Genomic DNA, 16977 nt, shown 5'->3' on the forward strand with positions numbered 1-16977 from the left:
AGACAAAGGAAGGAGGAGGAAGCCAGGTAGGGGCTGGGAGCGGAGGCTTCCCAGGTGGGTAGGACAGGCTAGGTGAGATCTGGGGGCTTTCTCAAGGTTTGTGGTGAGAGTTTCTTTTCCTTCCTTCCTTCCTTCCTTCCTTCCTTCTTTCTTTCCTTCTTACCTTCCTTCCTTTTAAAAGTTTTATTTATTTATTTGCTTATTTATTTTTAAAGGTTTATTTCCTACGTCTACATTGTTCTTCCTGCATGTATCCCTGCAGGCCAGAAGAGGGCACCAGATCTCATTATGGATATAGTTGTGAGCCACCGTGTGGGTGCTGATAATTGAACTCAGGACCTCTGGAAGAGCAGCTGGTGCCATCTCATTAGCCCGGAGAGGTTTTTTTTTTTTTTTTTTTTTTTTTGGACACAATACCTAGAGTCTTGTTGGCAGGCTGGGCTCTGTCTCTGTGTCTGGAAGTGGGACTGAACCCAGTTTTTGGGCTGCACGAGGCAGCCTTGGACCAGGTGTGGTCCTGTTGTCCCCACAAACAGACCTCCCCAAGACTCCTCCCTACCTGCTTGCTGAGTCTGGCCTTGGGTAGGGGTGCTCCGCGGCCCATCCCCAGCAGCATTGAAGGCCGCTATGCTGACCATGTAGGCTGTGTAGCCAGTCAGGTTCTTGAGTTTCACACTGTTCTCAGCCAGGAAAAGTGTCTTCACCCTCTCCGTGAGGTTCCTCCGCTGGACTTCCCAGAAATAAATCTGTGGGGACCAATGATTGTGGGATGAAGACTTTAGGTTTCCCCTCTGCCTCTGCCCATCTCAGGGTTCAACACCATCTTTTCTTTCAACCAGGAAGGAGCTAAGAGCTCTTTGAGGAAGGTTCCAGAACTCTCCTTTTAATAACCAATACCTACGCTTGGTTAGACCATAAACTGTGTATCCTGGGTCACTATGGTTGGTATCTGTAGCACGTGACACAGACATGTCAACATTAGAATAGGAATCTGCCCCTCAGGAGCCTGAGCTGGAGAGGTGGAGGGCAAACATGAACTGTGCTCCAGATGTCCACACAGGTCCCTGGGAATGGCAGGGACTGGTGAGGAACAGAGACCTCTGCCCCACCTGCCACATTAGGAGTTGCAGCCTACTAAGACAGCTGATGTTGCGCGCGCGCGTGCACACACACACACACACACACACACACACACACACCGCACACACACCACACACACACTACAGACATGTAGTGGATGTGTACAATCCAGTTATGACACATGTGCATATGCCGATTTGCAGTGTCCACTGCAGGGGATGGCTGGACTAAGATGATGTTTGGTCGGTGGTTGAATTCCGATGGCACCATTGCTAGCCATGTGACTTGGTCAGCCATGATTTCTCTCAGCTACAGAAGGGCTAAGGACACTCACTTTCCAGTGTGACTGTGAGAGCTGCAGGCCATAAGGACGGAAGAAGAGGGAGCAGTGCTTCTCCCGGGATGGGGGGTTGGGGGCTGAGGGTGCGGTGGGTACGGTGGGTGCAGCTGGTCAGCTTTTAAAGGTATTGCATGCTTGTGGAAGATTTTGGGTCCTTGACGCAGCAGGAGCATCCTATGGAGCCTGCAGACATTCTGTAATCAGCGGGGCTAGTGCTTTTAAACACACAGAGAAGATTCTCAAACTACATTAGAAATGTCAAGCTGGGTCCCTCCATAAAGGCTGGAGTCCCAAACCTTGCACAAGATTGGAGATCATTTGGCGCCACCTGCTGGCCAAAGAGGTTTCCGTACGCTATTGGCTTTCCTTTTTCTCTATACCAATAAAAGTGAGAAAGAGCTAATAAAAGTGTCCGCCCCCAGAATGTGCAAACGGCAGTTAGGACATCTTGTTACTACAAAAGCCTTGCTTTTCTACAACCTTATCTCTCTTTTGATTCTTTTTATATGGGGAGCTGAGGTCTTCATTCATAAAATCACTCATCCACACTCACTCACCCATTGACTACGAGGACGCAACAGCCACACAGCTTCTGCTGGAGTCAGAGTTAGGAAGGCTCAAGGCTAGCTTTACAGATATGCACACTCCCCGAGCTCCAGCAGTTTGGTGAGCACACCCAGAGGACTGCCGGATTCTTCTACCCAGAGAAGAGGAATTCCTGGGGCCCCTGAGCTGAAATGCAGGGGCAAAGCTAGGACAGCAAAGACCGAGGAGGGGTAATGGGGATGGGCAGAGTGAGGAGAAGTGGGCAGGAGAATGCCATGCCTCGTCTGTGTGAGGCACACTGCTGTGGAGTCAGGCAGGGTGAAGCCTGGGATGGCTTGATGAAGAACCAGGCATATTTACCATCGGCCTTAGCAGGGTGAGATTTGGAGGGGTTGGCGAGGATGAGAACCTACTTGGAGTGAGGTTTGGAAAAGAGAGTAGAGGGCAGAACAAGAGGGGCAGTGAGTCTGGAAGACGGTCTTTGATTTCTTTCCCCTTCTCCCCCCCTTCCCTTTCCTCTTCCATCCCTCCCGGTCTCTCTCCCTCTCCTGAAGATAAAGCCTAAATTTTATTAGTCATGGCTAGAGCACTGCAGGTTAGACCCAAGAACTTACATGCCTGAAATTCTTTTGGCTAGGGGTTGGTTTTTATTTTTATTTTTTTAGATAGTTTCACTCTAACTCAGGAAGGCCTGGAACTCGCTATGTAGCCCAGGCTGGCCTGGAACTTGGAGTGACCCTCTGTCTCAGCATTCTAAGTGCTGGGATTAAAGGTGTGTACCACCACACCTCGATTAGACCTGAATGCTCATACCCCCTACTTATTTTTGAGTCAGGGGTCTCTCTACGTAACCCTGGTTGGCTTTGAACTCACAGAGACCAGCCTGTCCCTGACTCCTGAGTGTGCGCCACCATGTCTGGCTCGAAAGGTTTATTTGGCTAGCATCTCTCCAGTTGCTTACTCCCTACTTCCTGATTGCATACCTTAGACTATTCTATTACTATCCCATGGACTCTGATGTATAAACAAGTTCACATAGACCAGTCTTTCTGTGCTGGCTTATTTCACTAAACACAATGTCTTCTGGGTGCACACAGCAGTGTGGCAAGAAAACAAAACGGACCTTTCCAAAAAGAAGACAAATAAATGGCTAACAGGAACCTGGAAAGGGCCCCAGCATCACTTACCACTGGGGACATGAGAGTTCATGCCACAGTGACCAGCTGGACACCGTGACACGTGCCTGTGATCTCAGCACTTAGTTGTGGAGGTAAGATGATCAGAAGTTAAATGACATTCTTAGCTATATAGTGAGGTCAAGACCAGCCTGGGTTACATGAGACCCTGCCTCAAACAAAACAAATAGCAAGAGCCTGTCCTGTGGCACCTATTGTGGTGGCTGTTGTCAAGGTGTCAAAAGATAATCAGCCCTATGGAGAGAAATTAGAAGCCTCCTGTGCCATTGCTGGGAATGTACAATGGCATAGCCACTGTGGGAAACCGTTTGGAGTTCTTCAAAGAAAATTAAAAATAGAATTACCATATGATCCTGCAATCTTGTTTCTGGGAATGCGTCCAAACGTATTAAAATTGGGATCTTGAAGAAGATATTTACACCCCTGTGTTCACTGCAATAAGAGCCACAGTAGCCAAGATGTAGAAAACCAAGGCACCCTATTGTACCTGTCACCCAGCACTTGGGAAGTAGAGGCTGAGGGTGGCAAGTTCAAGGTCATCATCCGATAAATGGATAGTTTGATACCAAAGCTAACATAAGACCTTGTCTCAAAAACAAACAGAAAACCCAAAGCTCCTTGACATGGGATGTCCTTCTGCACGCTGTGAATATGTGTTGTTTTTATTGATTGATGAATAAAGCTGCTTTGGCTTATATCAGGGCAGAATATAGCTAGGTAGGAAATCTAAGCAAGGTACAGGGAGAAAGAAGGTGGACTGAGAGAAGATGTCAGCCAGTTGTCAAGGAAGCCAGGCAAGCAGAAAATGAGGTAACAAGCCACAAACCATGTAGCAAAGCATAGATAAGAAATAAGGGTTAATTTAAGTGTAAGAGCTAGCTACTAAAAAGCCTGAGCCACTGGCCAAATAGTTATGATTGATACTAAGCCTCTGAGTGATGATTTATAAATGGCTCCAGGACTGGTGTGTGGGACAGAGAAACGTCCAGCTCAAACCCCTTCTAAATATTTTTTAGTGGGTCAGTAGACAAATGTGGACATGTATGTATGTATGCATATGTATGTATGTACACCCCCCACAATGGAATAGCATTTTACTTTAAAAGGAGGGAAATCCTGCCCCCTGCAGTGACACAAACCCACATCATCCCCTTGTGAGTGAGTTTCGCACTGTCTCTAGACTGCCAAGAACACCTAACTTGAGGTCAAGGCTATGCAAGCAGTCATCACAGAACACCATCTAGCATCTAGGGGATACCAACAGGGAAAAATATCTCCATGTTCAGTTCAGGCCCAACATTTTCCTCCTGTGTCTATGATCCTCCGCAGGCATAGAAGAGCCTGTGGGAATAGACAGCTGGCTGCAACTCTTTCCTGTGCTCCCCCCTCCCCGACCTTTCTCCCTCACTTCACTTCCAGTAGAGCGCTGGGATGGGAAGCTGAAGGAACCAGGTGGGACTTTGCTATCTCCTATCACCGTGACGCCAGTTGTTTCTTACATTACCCCCCCATCCCCCGCCGGAGAGGAGGGAGGCGATGCCGTGGATGGAACCCTTGTGCAGAATAAGCAGGTGCTTTACCACTTACTCCTATTCTCAGTCCCCTCCTTTTATTTTTACTTATTGATACAGTCTCATGTAGCCTGGGGTAGCCCTGAAACTGGCTACATGGTTGAGAAGGACTTTCTTTTTTTAATAATTTATTTTCAAGTGCTTCGGTGTTTTGCCTGCATGCATGTCGATGGGTGCTGATGCCACAGATGATTAGCTCTCATCCGAGACACGACAGTTCCATCCCTGCAGCTCAGACTCAGGATGACCTATATATTCTGGAAACTGCAGGCATCTGCTGTGTTCTGTATGGTACCTGGGCACCCACACATTTCCTGGATCTGTATGTTAATTCACAGCTTCTAAACCTCAACAGTCTAGTGACTGCCACGCTGTGGCTGGCTCCACCCGGCGCCTCTTCTCTCTCTAGAGGCATATGCTATGGGTGCAATGTTTGGTTTTCCCAGCTGGCACTCTTGGGCAAAGCCTTGGGGGGGGTGAGGGGGTATTACCCATCTTCAGAGCTTCGTTGGCATGATGCCTCCCTCCCCTTCTTTCCCCTCCTCCTCCACCCTGGATGGAAAAGCTTCCTATTCTGGATTTTGCCTTATATCAGGGCAGCCTGTCTCCACAGGCTGTGTGACAGAGAAAGTGCTTCACCCTGGTGGACACTCATTGTCACCACTGGGCCCTGTGGTTTGCACATACAGTGCCCCAAGGCTGTTGCATGGGGCCAGTTTTCTGAAATACCATTCAAATAGCAGGTGTCAGTCTCTCCCAGACGCTGGCTAGGGAGGTAAGCTTCCATCGCAGCCAAGGGCTGGATGCTGCAATGATGGAGGTTGGTCAGCTCTTCTACACTCTGCCTCCTCCCGGACCTGACCATGTCCTCCCTCTGCACTTTGCCACTTCCAAGGCAAACACTTCCAGTGTGTTCTGCATCCTGACAGGCTTGAGTTGGACACTTGGATTTTATTTATTTAGGTTTTTTTTTGTTTTTTGTTTTTTGTTTTTTGTTTTTTTGTGACAGGGTTTTTCTGTGTATCCCTAGCTGTCCTAGAACTAGCTCTTGTAGACCAGGCTGGCCTCAAACCTCAAACTCACAGAGATCCACCTGTCTCTGCCTCTGCCTCCCAAGTGCTGGGATTAAAGGTGTGTGCCACCACCGCCCGGCTAGGTACCTGGATTTTAACACCTGTTTGTCTGTGACCTCTCCAGACTACATCCAGGTTCCTTATCTATATAAACTGGGCATTAATGCCCACAATGTAGCAGCTTCCTAGGCCTCCAGCAGGCCGTGAAAGTTTAGAGGGTTCTGCAAATATGAACCCCACCATAACACAGCATCCAGAATCAGAGATGACCTTCAAGCAGATTTTCAAATACTGCCAGCAGTGCTTTGCAAATTGATCATTTAATCATTATCAGGGCCTAAGAATCCACAGATTTATATCATTTTATTTTTTGAGGCAGAATCTCATGTAGCTGAGGCGGTCTCAAACTTGCCATAGAGTCCAGGTTGACCTTGAACTCCAGACCTTCTGTCTCTACCTTCTGAGTGCTGGGGCTACATAAACCACCACATCTGGTTTATACAGTGCTGTGGATTGAACCTGGGGCTTTGCACATTCCGAGAAAGCGCTCTACCAACTAAGCTACATCCCTAGCCCCTATTCCTCAGAAATCTTAAGTGACTCTGGGGCTAGGGGTGGGGTTGTACATCAGTGTCTCAGAGCAGAATAAACCAAGGTGTGGTCTGAGTCCCCTGGGCCAAGCTCAGCCGGCTTCAGAACGTAAGCATCCTGTAACTCCACAGTGGTTATTTCTGTCAGCTGTGCAGATAGCCAAGGCCACAGGTATTCGGTGGCGCCTGAGAGCAAGCACCTGGCTGTGAGCAGGATGGGCTGGGGACATACATCATTCCACTTGCTCAGTCCTCCCCACCCCTTTGTCCCTCTGTAGCCCATTCCTCTGCCAGATCACCCATACCTTGTATCCTTGGATGTCTCCATTCTGGCTGTTCAGTGGGGGTGGCTCCCAGGTCACATCTAGCTGCGTGGCTGTGGCACTGTGGATGGCCACGTTCTGTGGCGCCGCGGTGGGTACTGGAGGGCGTGAAGGTAGGTGAGTGAGTGAGTATTCAAGGGCGTAAACTATGGAGAGAATGTGAGCTGCGGCATTGGTGGGGACCCTGGGTGAGTACCTGGCACTCACAAGGGCACACTCACCTGCCTCTCCGACAAAGACCTCTTGTGGTGGGCTCAAGGGTCCCTCCCCCACGGCATTGTACACGCTCATCCGGATCTCATAGCGCTTGTGCTTGCTCAGATCTACGGGCAAGAGCGGGGATCAGGGACACAGAGATCACAGCGCCCCGTGGGAGGCGTGCTCCATGGAGGCTGGAGCTTCAGGGGAGGGAGAAGGCACAGCTACCATGCTAGCGCCCCATGCGACATGAGGGAGGAAATGGATAAGAGCCTTAGATGCTTGGGCTGTACCTGCCAACAGAATTTGTGACACATAACAGCCTCCTGGTCTAGGGTCATAAAGACAGTTGCGTCTCCAAGTGAATATTGCTGAGATGGAAGGGGATAGTATTATGAGTCCTGGCCACGCTGGGACGGAAGGGGATAGCATTATGAGTCCTGGCCACGCTGGGACGGAAGGGGATAGTATTATGAGTCCTGGCCACGCTGGGATGGAAGGGGATAGCATTATGAGTCCTGGCCACGCTGGGACGGAAGGGGATAGTATTATGAGTCCTGGCCACGCTGGGACGGAAGGGGATAGTATTATGAGTCCTGGCCACGCTGGGACGGAAGGGGATAGTATTATGAGTCCTGGCCACGCTGGGACGGAAGGGGATAGTATTATGAGTCCTGGCCACACTGGGACGGAAGGGGATAGTATTATGAGTCCTGGCCACGCTGGGACGGAAGGGGATAGTATTATGAGTCCTGGCCACGCTGGGACGGAAGGGGATAGTATTATGAGTCCTGGCCACGCTGGGACGGAAGGGGATAGCATTATGAGTCCTGGCCACGCTGGACCACAGGGTCAACCCTTCCTTGCCTGACTCTTCCCACTATAGCAGATGTAATCCATTTTAGCCATGTCCCTGCTCTGTCCCCACCTGTCTCTTTTATTTCCTGCTCTCTTGGGGACCAGGGATGGAATCCACAGTCTCTCCAAGGCTGAGCACAAGCTTCACTGAGTTGTACTCCACCCCCTCCAATCCCACTGTCACTGGCTCAGTCCTAGACAGGAAGTGCTTATGGAATGTGAATTCTGGGTCAAGAAATCCCGTGTATTAGTCAAGCTCGAGGTTGGGGGGGGGATGCCTGGTGAACGGAAGCTGCTGCAAGAATATGCTCTGTCGTCTTGGATGGGAGGTATGATCCCTGTTCCTGGTGGCCAGAATGTCCTGCAGTCCTCTGAACTCCCCTGTCCCCATCTCCCTCCTGCCCTTATTCTCCAGGGTGGCAGTTCTGTCACAGAGCAGGCTATGCTGAGGAGAAAAGGGTAGTCAAGAATCTGAGGTTGGTTTTTCCTGATCAGAAGGCTCTGTGTGTCTGTATGTGTGTGTGTGTGTGTGTGTGTGTGTGTGTGTGTGTTTGTGTGTGTGTCTGTGTGTTTGTCTGTGTTTCTGTGTGTTTGTGTGTCTGTGTGTGTGTGGTTGTGAAGAGCCTACTGAGGCTTCAGAAACAGAGAAGGGACAGAGGTGAGCCACACAACTACAGGAACCTCAGACAGGACTAGAGAGACAGTGAGGGCCGACATGCCTCACTCACGTGGGCCAAATCGGATAATAGCTATAATCAGCTACTTGTCCTGTAGGATGCTCTACCGCCTTCTGTTGACATGACATGCTGCCCTCTCGTCTACTCAAGTCTGCACTTTACTACTATAGAGTAGGCTTGAAGGAATCTCTTCCAAAATGCCTTCTGCTTCAATTGTTCTTAAGACTAATGACTAATGTGGGAGGGCCCAGCTCACTGTGGGTGGTGCCACCCCTGGGCTGGTAGCCCTGGGTTCTAAAAGAAAGATGGCTGAGAAAGCCATGGGGAGCAAGCCAGTAAACAGCACCCTCCATGGGTTCTGTTTGAGTTCCTGCCTTGAGTTCCTACATGGCTTTCCTTAGTGACGGACTAAGATTGGGATGTGTAAGCCAAACAAACCCTTTCCTCCCCAAGTTGCTTTGTGTCCATCATCTTTATCACAGTAACAAAAAGTAAACCAGGACAGTAGATACCTGGTTTGCCTGGGTCCAGGTGTTCTTGGGGACCCCCTCCCTCACCCATCCCAGGAGGCCTGGGCCACGATGAATCACCATGCAAGGGGACTTACTGTCCAGCTCGTACTGCGTGAGGCTGGGCCGGGTCAGGTTCCGCATGGAGTACAAGGCTAGGGGGCAGGAGGTGAGAGGGCCAGGGAGACAGCAGACAGAGGTTAGTATACACAGGCATCCCACCCACTGGGAACCAACCAGGCCTGGGATGGGATAACAAGGTTGGAGATGGAGTAGGTAGGGTGACTGCTTCCGGTTCCTGGTGCTGAATCAGAGGCCAAGATGGGAACTGGGGAGAGGGTAGATCCTAAAACACTGCTGTCCCTGTCCTGGTGGACACTGACTATGGAGGCCACCCTTGGAGCCTACCAACCCTGGGGACAGTCCTAGGGGGCCCTCTCATCCCCCTGGTTCCTCGGTTTCACTCTGGAGCTGTCGGCAAACCACGGTGAATAATGGCACCGTCGATTTCCTCATATGAACCAGAAACAATTTTATTGTCAAGAAATATGAGTGGATTAGACGCAGGCCATATAAAATCACAGCCACAGGCAGACATGGGCCAAAATAAATAAATAAAGGTCAGGGAATAACATGAGCTGTTAGTTTGGGTATTTCTGCGGGCGCCTTTCAATATCCTCTCACTCCGAGGTCAATATCCCCGAACATCCCCGGAAGCTGAGGCTTCACAAGCCCGGGAGATGTGGATGTGTGCACCACACCCCACAGGGACCTAGGCCTGTGTCCACTCCCCTGCTCACCTCTCTTTTGGTGAACAGTGCCACCGCCCTCCTCCCCCTCCTCCCCCTCTACACAGCCTCCTCTTTCCTGCCTGCCTCTGTCTCCTCTCCCTGGACAGACATGGAGCGCTGTGGAATCCACATGGCACACCTTGCTTGCCTCCTCTGCTCCATGTTCTTTTGTAAGTTAACACAACAGCCTCATTGCCTCTGTTCCCCCCACACTCCCTGTAGCTAGGCCATCACCTCCATACCTGCTATGTATCCGACAAACCCAAGGACCACTCATACCCTTCCCTTGCTCACAACTTTCCCGTCATCCTCTCTCCCAGGGGTTTCCACCTGAACATCCCCCCTCTTCTCTCTTCCTAAACTTGAAGGCTGGCTTCTTTGGCCCCAGGGCTGTTGATTTTCTGGGGAAAAGGATGGGGTCTTGACTGTCGTCCTGTTGTCCTAGGTGGGGGCTTAGATGTCAAGGCTGATGATTTTTCTAAACTGGTGGCTCTTCCCTCCACACAGTTGCCTGCCTGACCTGGAATCGTCCTTCTTTGTCGAGAGCCCATTGGAACTCTTCTGGAACAGTCTCCTACCCTGTCATGCCCTTGGCCCTGGACATTATGCCAGGGTTTACGGAGTGAATGCCTGACTCTTCCTCCCTCAGACTGATCCAGGAGGTCTGGGACCCTGCCTGCTTAATAACTGGTGTGTGCCCAGAGTGTCTTAGAGTATGTAGAAGGTGCTCACTAAATGCTCAGCCAGTGAGTGAGTGGGGTGAGGAGAGGAACACAAAGGGAAGGGGGTGGGGTTGCGGGTTAGTGGGCTGCGGGGAACTGGGAGCTTCAGAACAGGGTGGTGAACATGCCTACCCCTCCCCTCCCCAGGACCCTGTGATGGCTACTTACAGGTGAGCTCAGCCCACTTGGCCCCGGGGTTGTTGATGCCTCGAAGAGTGAAGCCTCTCAGCCCTTCATAGAGCAGCTCCCGGTACCGGATTCGAAAGCCCAAGAGGATGCCATTGATCTTGTCCTCAGCTGGAGGCTATGGGTATGAGAGTCAAACCTGGGGAGCGCCCTTCACTACTGCGTATCTTACCTCACCCTCTCGACCCACTGTACCTCCTGCAGAGGCAGAGCAGGGACTCTGGCCCCAACACCAGATGGCTTGGGGTATTTCCAAAGAGGTGGCCACATTCCCTTTGAGGTGGGGAAGGGCAGGAATCACCACGCAACCCTCCCTTTAGTAGAGCAGGAAACATACTCAGAGACATTAAGGTATGGCCCATGGTCACACAGCAGCAGTTAAGACCTAAAAGCACATCTGTGCAGTGACCAGCCATCGCTTGCTTGTCAAGGGACTCTGTGACTCACTCACTTCTGGCCTCCCTGGGGCTGCTGCTCTCTGATGACCAGCTAGCCAGCCACTTCCTGGCGTTTGCCCTGAGCTGAGCCCTCTGCCTACACTACAGCCTACAGCATGTGTGAGGATGGACATGCCCATGTAGCGTGGTCTCTCTTTCCTGCTTTGCTTTCTGCTCCCGTCCTCGGCTGAGCTGGAGAGCAGGCTTTTGGCCAAGTGGAAACTATTTTCTTTATGATACCTCCTTAAAGAAATCTGTTGAAATGGTTCAGCCTTTTTATTAGCTCCTTAATTGCTTCCCTGGCTGCTGCAGGCATCTCCTGGCTCTTCTGTCAGGGCATCCCATCTGCTCCAGCCTCCTCTGGCTCACGTATGGCTGCCAGGCCATTTCCACTGAGGGGTGTCCCCTCTGAGGTCCCAGACTTCAGCTGCACAAGGATTGCTGCTGAGGCCAGTTCCTCAGATCCCAAGAAGTAGGGGCAGGGCCTTTTTTGGGGGGGGGGGCTTCTGAGGGTGCCTGCTGAGCCCACAGCTAGACTTTATAGAGAATGCGTGGGCAGCCTGATTGGTGAAGTTGCCTCTGGCCCTGGCAGAATCAACGGGCGCTGGTACAGAACAGAGGCAAAGGCAGCTCTGGTGGGGGCTGGCGGGGGGGTTCAGTCTCAGTCAAGAGCTTATCGGAGTTCTTGGAAATGCAGCCACTCTGTCCACCTAGCCATACCTGCCATCGGATCAGCACGGAGGTGGTGGTGTGGGGTGTCACCGACAGGATGGTGGGTGCCTCATCTGGGGCTGTGGAGAGAGGCAGAGGAGTAGACTCTGGGTGCTGTCAGCACCCCCTAGGGACACATAGGCCAGATCCTGCTGATGCTGGATGGCTAGGTAGGTCCTGCCTAACTCACCCTGGACACCCACCACCCCAATTTCCTCAGAGGAAACAGCCAGGGTGAACTGGGAGCCTCACTTCAGCCTAACCCAGGGCCTTGGAGCCCCTCCAAACCATGGTACTTAGGTTGCAGTTAGGCATAGGGTTGGGTGGGCATCTACTTCCACTTTCTGTTCGCTGGAGGAACATTAGAGAAGAAATGCACTTAAATTCCAGGCTGGGTTTGCGACTCTGGGCCCCAGGCAAAACCCCCTTTGTCCTAACAAAGGTCTAGCAAGCCCTCTCTCACCCCCAGAGGCCCCCTCCCACAGGAGAACTCTTCATGCCCAGGAAGCGACCAGGGCCACGAGCAAGACGCCCGAGCAGGGAGGCGGCACTGACCGGCCTGCAGGGTGGTCAGCGACTCTGACTCCTCACTGAACTCGCTGTCACCGATGTCATTGGTTGCTTTCACTCGGAACTTGTAGGATGTGAAGGGCTTGAGTCTGTGGAGGGAAACGGGGTGGGGTGGGGTGGGGGGCAGCAATGACCAAGGTGTCGACTATGATTTGAGCGTGAACGATGCCACACAGGCTCATGTGTTAAAGACTCGTTCCCCAATCGGTGTGATTGTTTTGAGAAGTGGGGCCTTGGTAGAGGAAGTGCATCCCTAGGGAGAGAGCATCAGAGGGTACCATCTTATGTCCTCCCTCTGGGTCTGTTTCCTGGTCACCATGAGCCCCTGCCACGACCTCCTTTCGCTGCACCCAAAGCAACAGACGCAGCTGGCTTCAGGCAGAAACCTCTAAGGCATTATTCCAAAACAAATCCTTCCCCCTTAAGTTGCTTCGTCCAAGACTTTGACACAGTGATGACAAGTCTGACTGACACAGTGTCCCTCAAGACCCAGCTCCACACACCTCCATCATGAGTGTCATCTTTCCCTGCTGGAGGAGGGGAGCCCGAGTGCAGACACCAGGCAGATGGAAACATGAAGGCTAGGGAAGGGGCCACATTGGGACAGGTCCCCTCAGATGGTGAGTGCCCGTGCCAGGCCCCATACCATCCCTGCTTAGGCTGTCTTTCTCTGTAATTTTGATAAGCCACACATCTCCAGACTTAAGTTTATTCATGCTTTGGTGGCCGTGAAAACATTCATGCCATGCAGTGGTGGTGAATGCCTCTATTCTCAGCACTCGGGAGGCAGAGGCAGGAGGATCTCTGTAAGTTCGAGGACAGCCTGGTCTACAGAGTGAGTTCCAGGACAGCCAGGGCCACACAGAGAAACCCTGTCTTGAAAAAACAAACACTTTTCACACTTCCCTCTCCATACAATCCGATGCCTGGTCCCCTGCAAGCTATGCTGCCTTTCCTAAAATTAGTGGAGTCCCCCAGAGATATGACAAATTGTCTCTGTGACAAATTTTCTTCCCAATAAACGTCCTTGATCTATCTACAGGGCTCGGGGAGGGGGAGGAAAGGCTTGGTTAAGTCCCAGGTCACGTTGACTAGAATATAAAAAAATACAACCTCCGGGGATTAGATTGAGGCTAGAGTTCTGGAGAGGAGTTTCATACCCCTATTAGAGATGGGAGGAGGACAGGCTGTCGGGGAGAATGACTAATAAAGGATGGGAAGCGCTTAGCTAAGGGAGCCAGCAGGCTCCACAGATAATTAAGAGGTAGCCTTAATGGGCTTCCCAAGGAGGGGGAGAGAGCCTGGCGGGGTGAGCTGAGGAGGACTTGGGTGGCCAGCTGAAGGTGCTCTCAGAAAGCACCCCCTCCCTCCTGCAGGGGTCACTGCCTCCAGCAGAGAAGGGAAGAGAGAAGTGGGTGCAGCCCCCGCCTTACCTGTCCACAGTGAAGGCAGAGGCGTTGTGGCTCACAGAGGCCGAGTGCAGTGCCCACTTGCCGCTGGGCAGTTCACGCGTCTGGATGGTGTAGTAGCGTACCGGGGAGAGCCCATCACTGCCCGGCTCCCAGGACAGCAGCACATGGCGAGCTTTCACATCTTTCTGCTGCACCACCGGCTTGCTAGGGGGCTGGGGTCGGTCTGGGAAGCAGGGCGGGGAGCAGGTGAGACAGTGTAGCCTGAGCGGGGTAGGAGTGGAGTGGCTGTCCCTTCTCAAGGGCAGGGAGGAGGTGTCCTGACATTGGGACAGACATCTCCTCTCTGTCTGTGAACCTTGCATGGTTTCTGGCAGCAGCCAACACATGGGTCTTCAGGTGAGACCTGCCCTCAGCTTCCAGAGCCCTCTCATGACATCCCCAGATGGAGGAGCAGATACATTTGCTTTTGCTAGTGGCAGAGATCGGACCTGCCTTGTGCGTCACTAAGTGGGTGAGCCGTGCTTCCCTGTGGGAACTTATTTCTACCATCCCCTTGCTCACTTCCCCTTTTTGTTAGCTACTTTCCTACCCCAGATTGGGCAGGCTTCCAAGACTCAGTGTTCTTGACCTTGGCCTTGATGCTTCTTAGTGGTGGTGGGGGCTTCTTTGTGACTGGAGGGGGTGCTTTGCGGAGCCCCTCCCCTCAACCTGCTCAATGCCAGGAGCATCTTCTCCAACTTGGGCAACCCAGAGGTATACAGATGTTGGCCCACATCCCCTAAGAGCAAAGAAGCCCTTGGAGGAAATCCACTGCTTTACTATTTCTTCTTGGGGACTTTTTCTGCCCATCTGGGGGCTCAGGCTTGTATCTAGGGACGCCGCTCTTAGTCACAGTGCCTGCTCAGGGCAGTAAGGTGGTGGCAGCCTAGACTCCAGGTTCTAGCCCAGCTGGACAAGGACAGCGGTGTGAAGGGGACTGGCAGGGTGGAGGACGGCCATCAGCCATTTCTTTAGAATTATTTATTTTTATTTATTTATTTTGACAGGGTCTCACGGATCCTAGGCCGGCCTCAAACTTGCTATGTAGCTGAAGAAGACCTGATCTTCCTGCTTGACCCTCCCAGGTGCTAGGGCTGCAGACTTGCATCACCACATCTGATTTATGCAGTGCTGGGACTTGGGCCCAGGCTTTCTGCATGCCAGGCAGGCACGCTTTCAACTGAGCTATGCCTCAGCCCCCGCCCGTCCTTTAGAAACCTAGAGCAGAGTAGGATCCTGGGAAATCCCAATTTGGCTTTGTAAGATGGCATGGGCCTTCACTGACCTTGACTCCCATATTGGAGCCCATTCTCTATTGTAGACCACTCGGAGGGGTGCTCAGCCCCTGGGTGGGCAATAGAGTCCCTCCTCAATGCCCCAGGCCTCCCCAGCCCCATGGGCAATCACCTCTCTTCTCTGTGGTCACCACCAAGGCTTCAGCGGCCTCTCCCCAGCCTTTTCGGGTCTGGGCTGTGAGGCGGAACAGGTAGACAGACTCTGGCTTGAGGCCGGTGGCCATGTACTGGCGAGCACTGGGTGCCAGGACCTCCACCGTGGCGGTGTTGGCTGTCGTGGCATTGAGCCGGTGTGTGATCTGGTAGGCTGTGGGCAAGAAAGGAAAAGGGCCATGATGGACAGCAGAGCAAGCAGCCCCAGTGCCCTGTGAGAGGACCTGTCCTTAGTGGGCACATGGCAGTCAGGTGTCCCTGGCTCTGGTTTGGCTGTGCGGGACTCTTCTGGTCACCCTTACAAGTTCTGCTATGGAGTGTGGACTTTGGTGGGGATAAGGAGTTCAATGCGTAGTAGTGTCTTAGACCCCTACGTTAGTTCACATGAGGATGAAAGGGGCCAAGTCACCCGATAGCTGGTGGTGGCTCTACAGCAACAGCCTCAGGATTTCTAGTGTAAAGGACTTGGCATCCTCCATCATTTTGTCTTCTCACGTGTGCCGCTCCTCTAGGATTAGCGTTGCATAATCCCGTGAGTGAAGTACCGGGAGACTAAGTTACCTTTGGTGTGTATATTCATGAGTTTATTTAATTTTAATCAAAAATTAAAAGAAATCATTTTATCTGTATGAATGTTTTGCCTATATGCATACATGTATAGCATATGTGTGCCTGATACCCAGCGAGGTCAGAGGAGAGCATCAGCTCTCCTGGAACTGGAGTTAGAGGTGGTTGTGAACACTGGGAACCAATCCCAGGCCCTCTGCAAGAGCAGTCAGTGCTTTTAACCACTGACTCATCTCTCTAGGCCCAGGTTATTTTATTTAAAAAATATTACTATTGTTATTAATTAGGCAAGGTCTCCTTGCTAGACTGTCTAGGCTGGCCTAGAACTCCTCAACACCCCCCCCCCCCGTGTGTGTGTGTGTGTGTGTGTGTGTGTGTGTGTATGTGCATGTTGAGGGAATCTTGCTTGGCCAAAGTTTACTAGATGGAAAGCTGGCAAGGGACTGGCGGGAGGCACTGGGAAGGAGAAAGAAAATGCATAGTTCTCAAGGTTAGCTGAACCATGACCTTGCTCTCCTGCAGATGTAGTGATGGGCTCAGAGTACTATCAGGAGAAACAAGACTGATGTCCAGTATTACTTGACAACTCTTCCCCTGGAGGCAGGCCACTTGATTATATTAACGGATTCAGGGAGACCTATCTTGACTGTAAACATGATTCTTCTGTGGGTTGGGGTGTGTGTGCACTGGCTCACTGTTCTGCTCTTGACTGTGGTTGTAATATGAATAGCTTCTTGGGCTCCTAAAGCTGTGACTTCCCTGCCAACGGTTGGCTCTAACTTGGAATTGCCTGTCAAATGAGTCCTCTTTCCCTTAAGTTGCTTTTGCTAGGGCATTTTTTATCACAACAACAGGAAAAGAGATGATGATGAAGGCCAAGATATTATCAATACCACCACCATCACCATCACATTCCTACTGCCACCAGCACCATCACCATTACCACCGCACCATCACTATCACCACCATCACCACCACCACCATCATTATCACCATCACCCTCATCACCTCACCATCATCATCATCATCATCACCACCAGCGTCAGCACCAGCACCACCACTTTGAGACAGGGCCCTGCTGTGCACATCTCGCTGGGCTTGAACTTGCTATATTGACCGATCTGGACTCAATT

At 51.6% G+C, this 16977-nt stretch overlaps 1 protein-coding gene across 2 annotated transcripts in view; it reads right to left on the reverse strand.

Annotated features, from left to right (window-relative positions):
* The window catches only part of Sdk2 (sidekick cell adhesion molecule 2), a 116073-nt gene that overhangs the window by 26505 nt on the left and 72591 nt on the right, over positions 1-16977 (reverse strand). Inside the window, exons 27-35 of one of the 2 annotated variants that reach the window (XM_051179891.1) lie at positions 15237-15431; positions 13812-14013; positions 12364-12467; positions 11818-11888; positions 10643-10778; positions 9060-9116; positions 6941-7042; positions 6702-6817; positions 560-746 (exon numbers count right to left, since the gene is read on the reverse strand). In XM_051179891.1, coding sequence (XP_051035848.1) covers positions 560-746; positions 6702-6817; positions 6941-7042; positions 9060-9116; positions 10643-10778; positions 11818-11888; positions 12364-12467; positions 13812-14013; positions 15237-15431 — 1170 coding nt within the window. The remainder of the gene's footprint in view (positions 1-559; positions 747-6701; positions 6818-6940; positions 7043-9059; positions 9117-10642; positions 10779-11817; positions 11889-12363; positions 12468-13811; positions 14014-15236; positions 15432-16977) is intronic. The other variant, XM_051179902.1, reaches the window with a different exon arrangement.

Source organism: Phodopus roborovskii, unplaced genomic scaffold (genome assembly GCF_943737965.1).
Source record: "Phodopus roborovskii unplaced genomic scaffold, PHOROB, whole genome shotgun sequence".
NCBI classification, from domain to species: domain Eukaryota; kingdom Metazoa; phylum Chordata; class Mammalia; order Rodentia; family Cricetidae; genus Phodopus; species Phodopus roborovskii.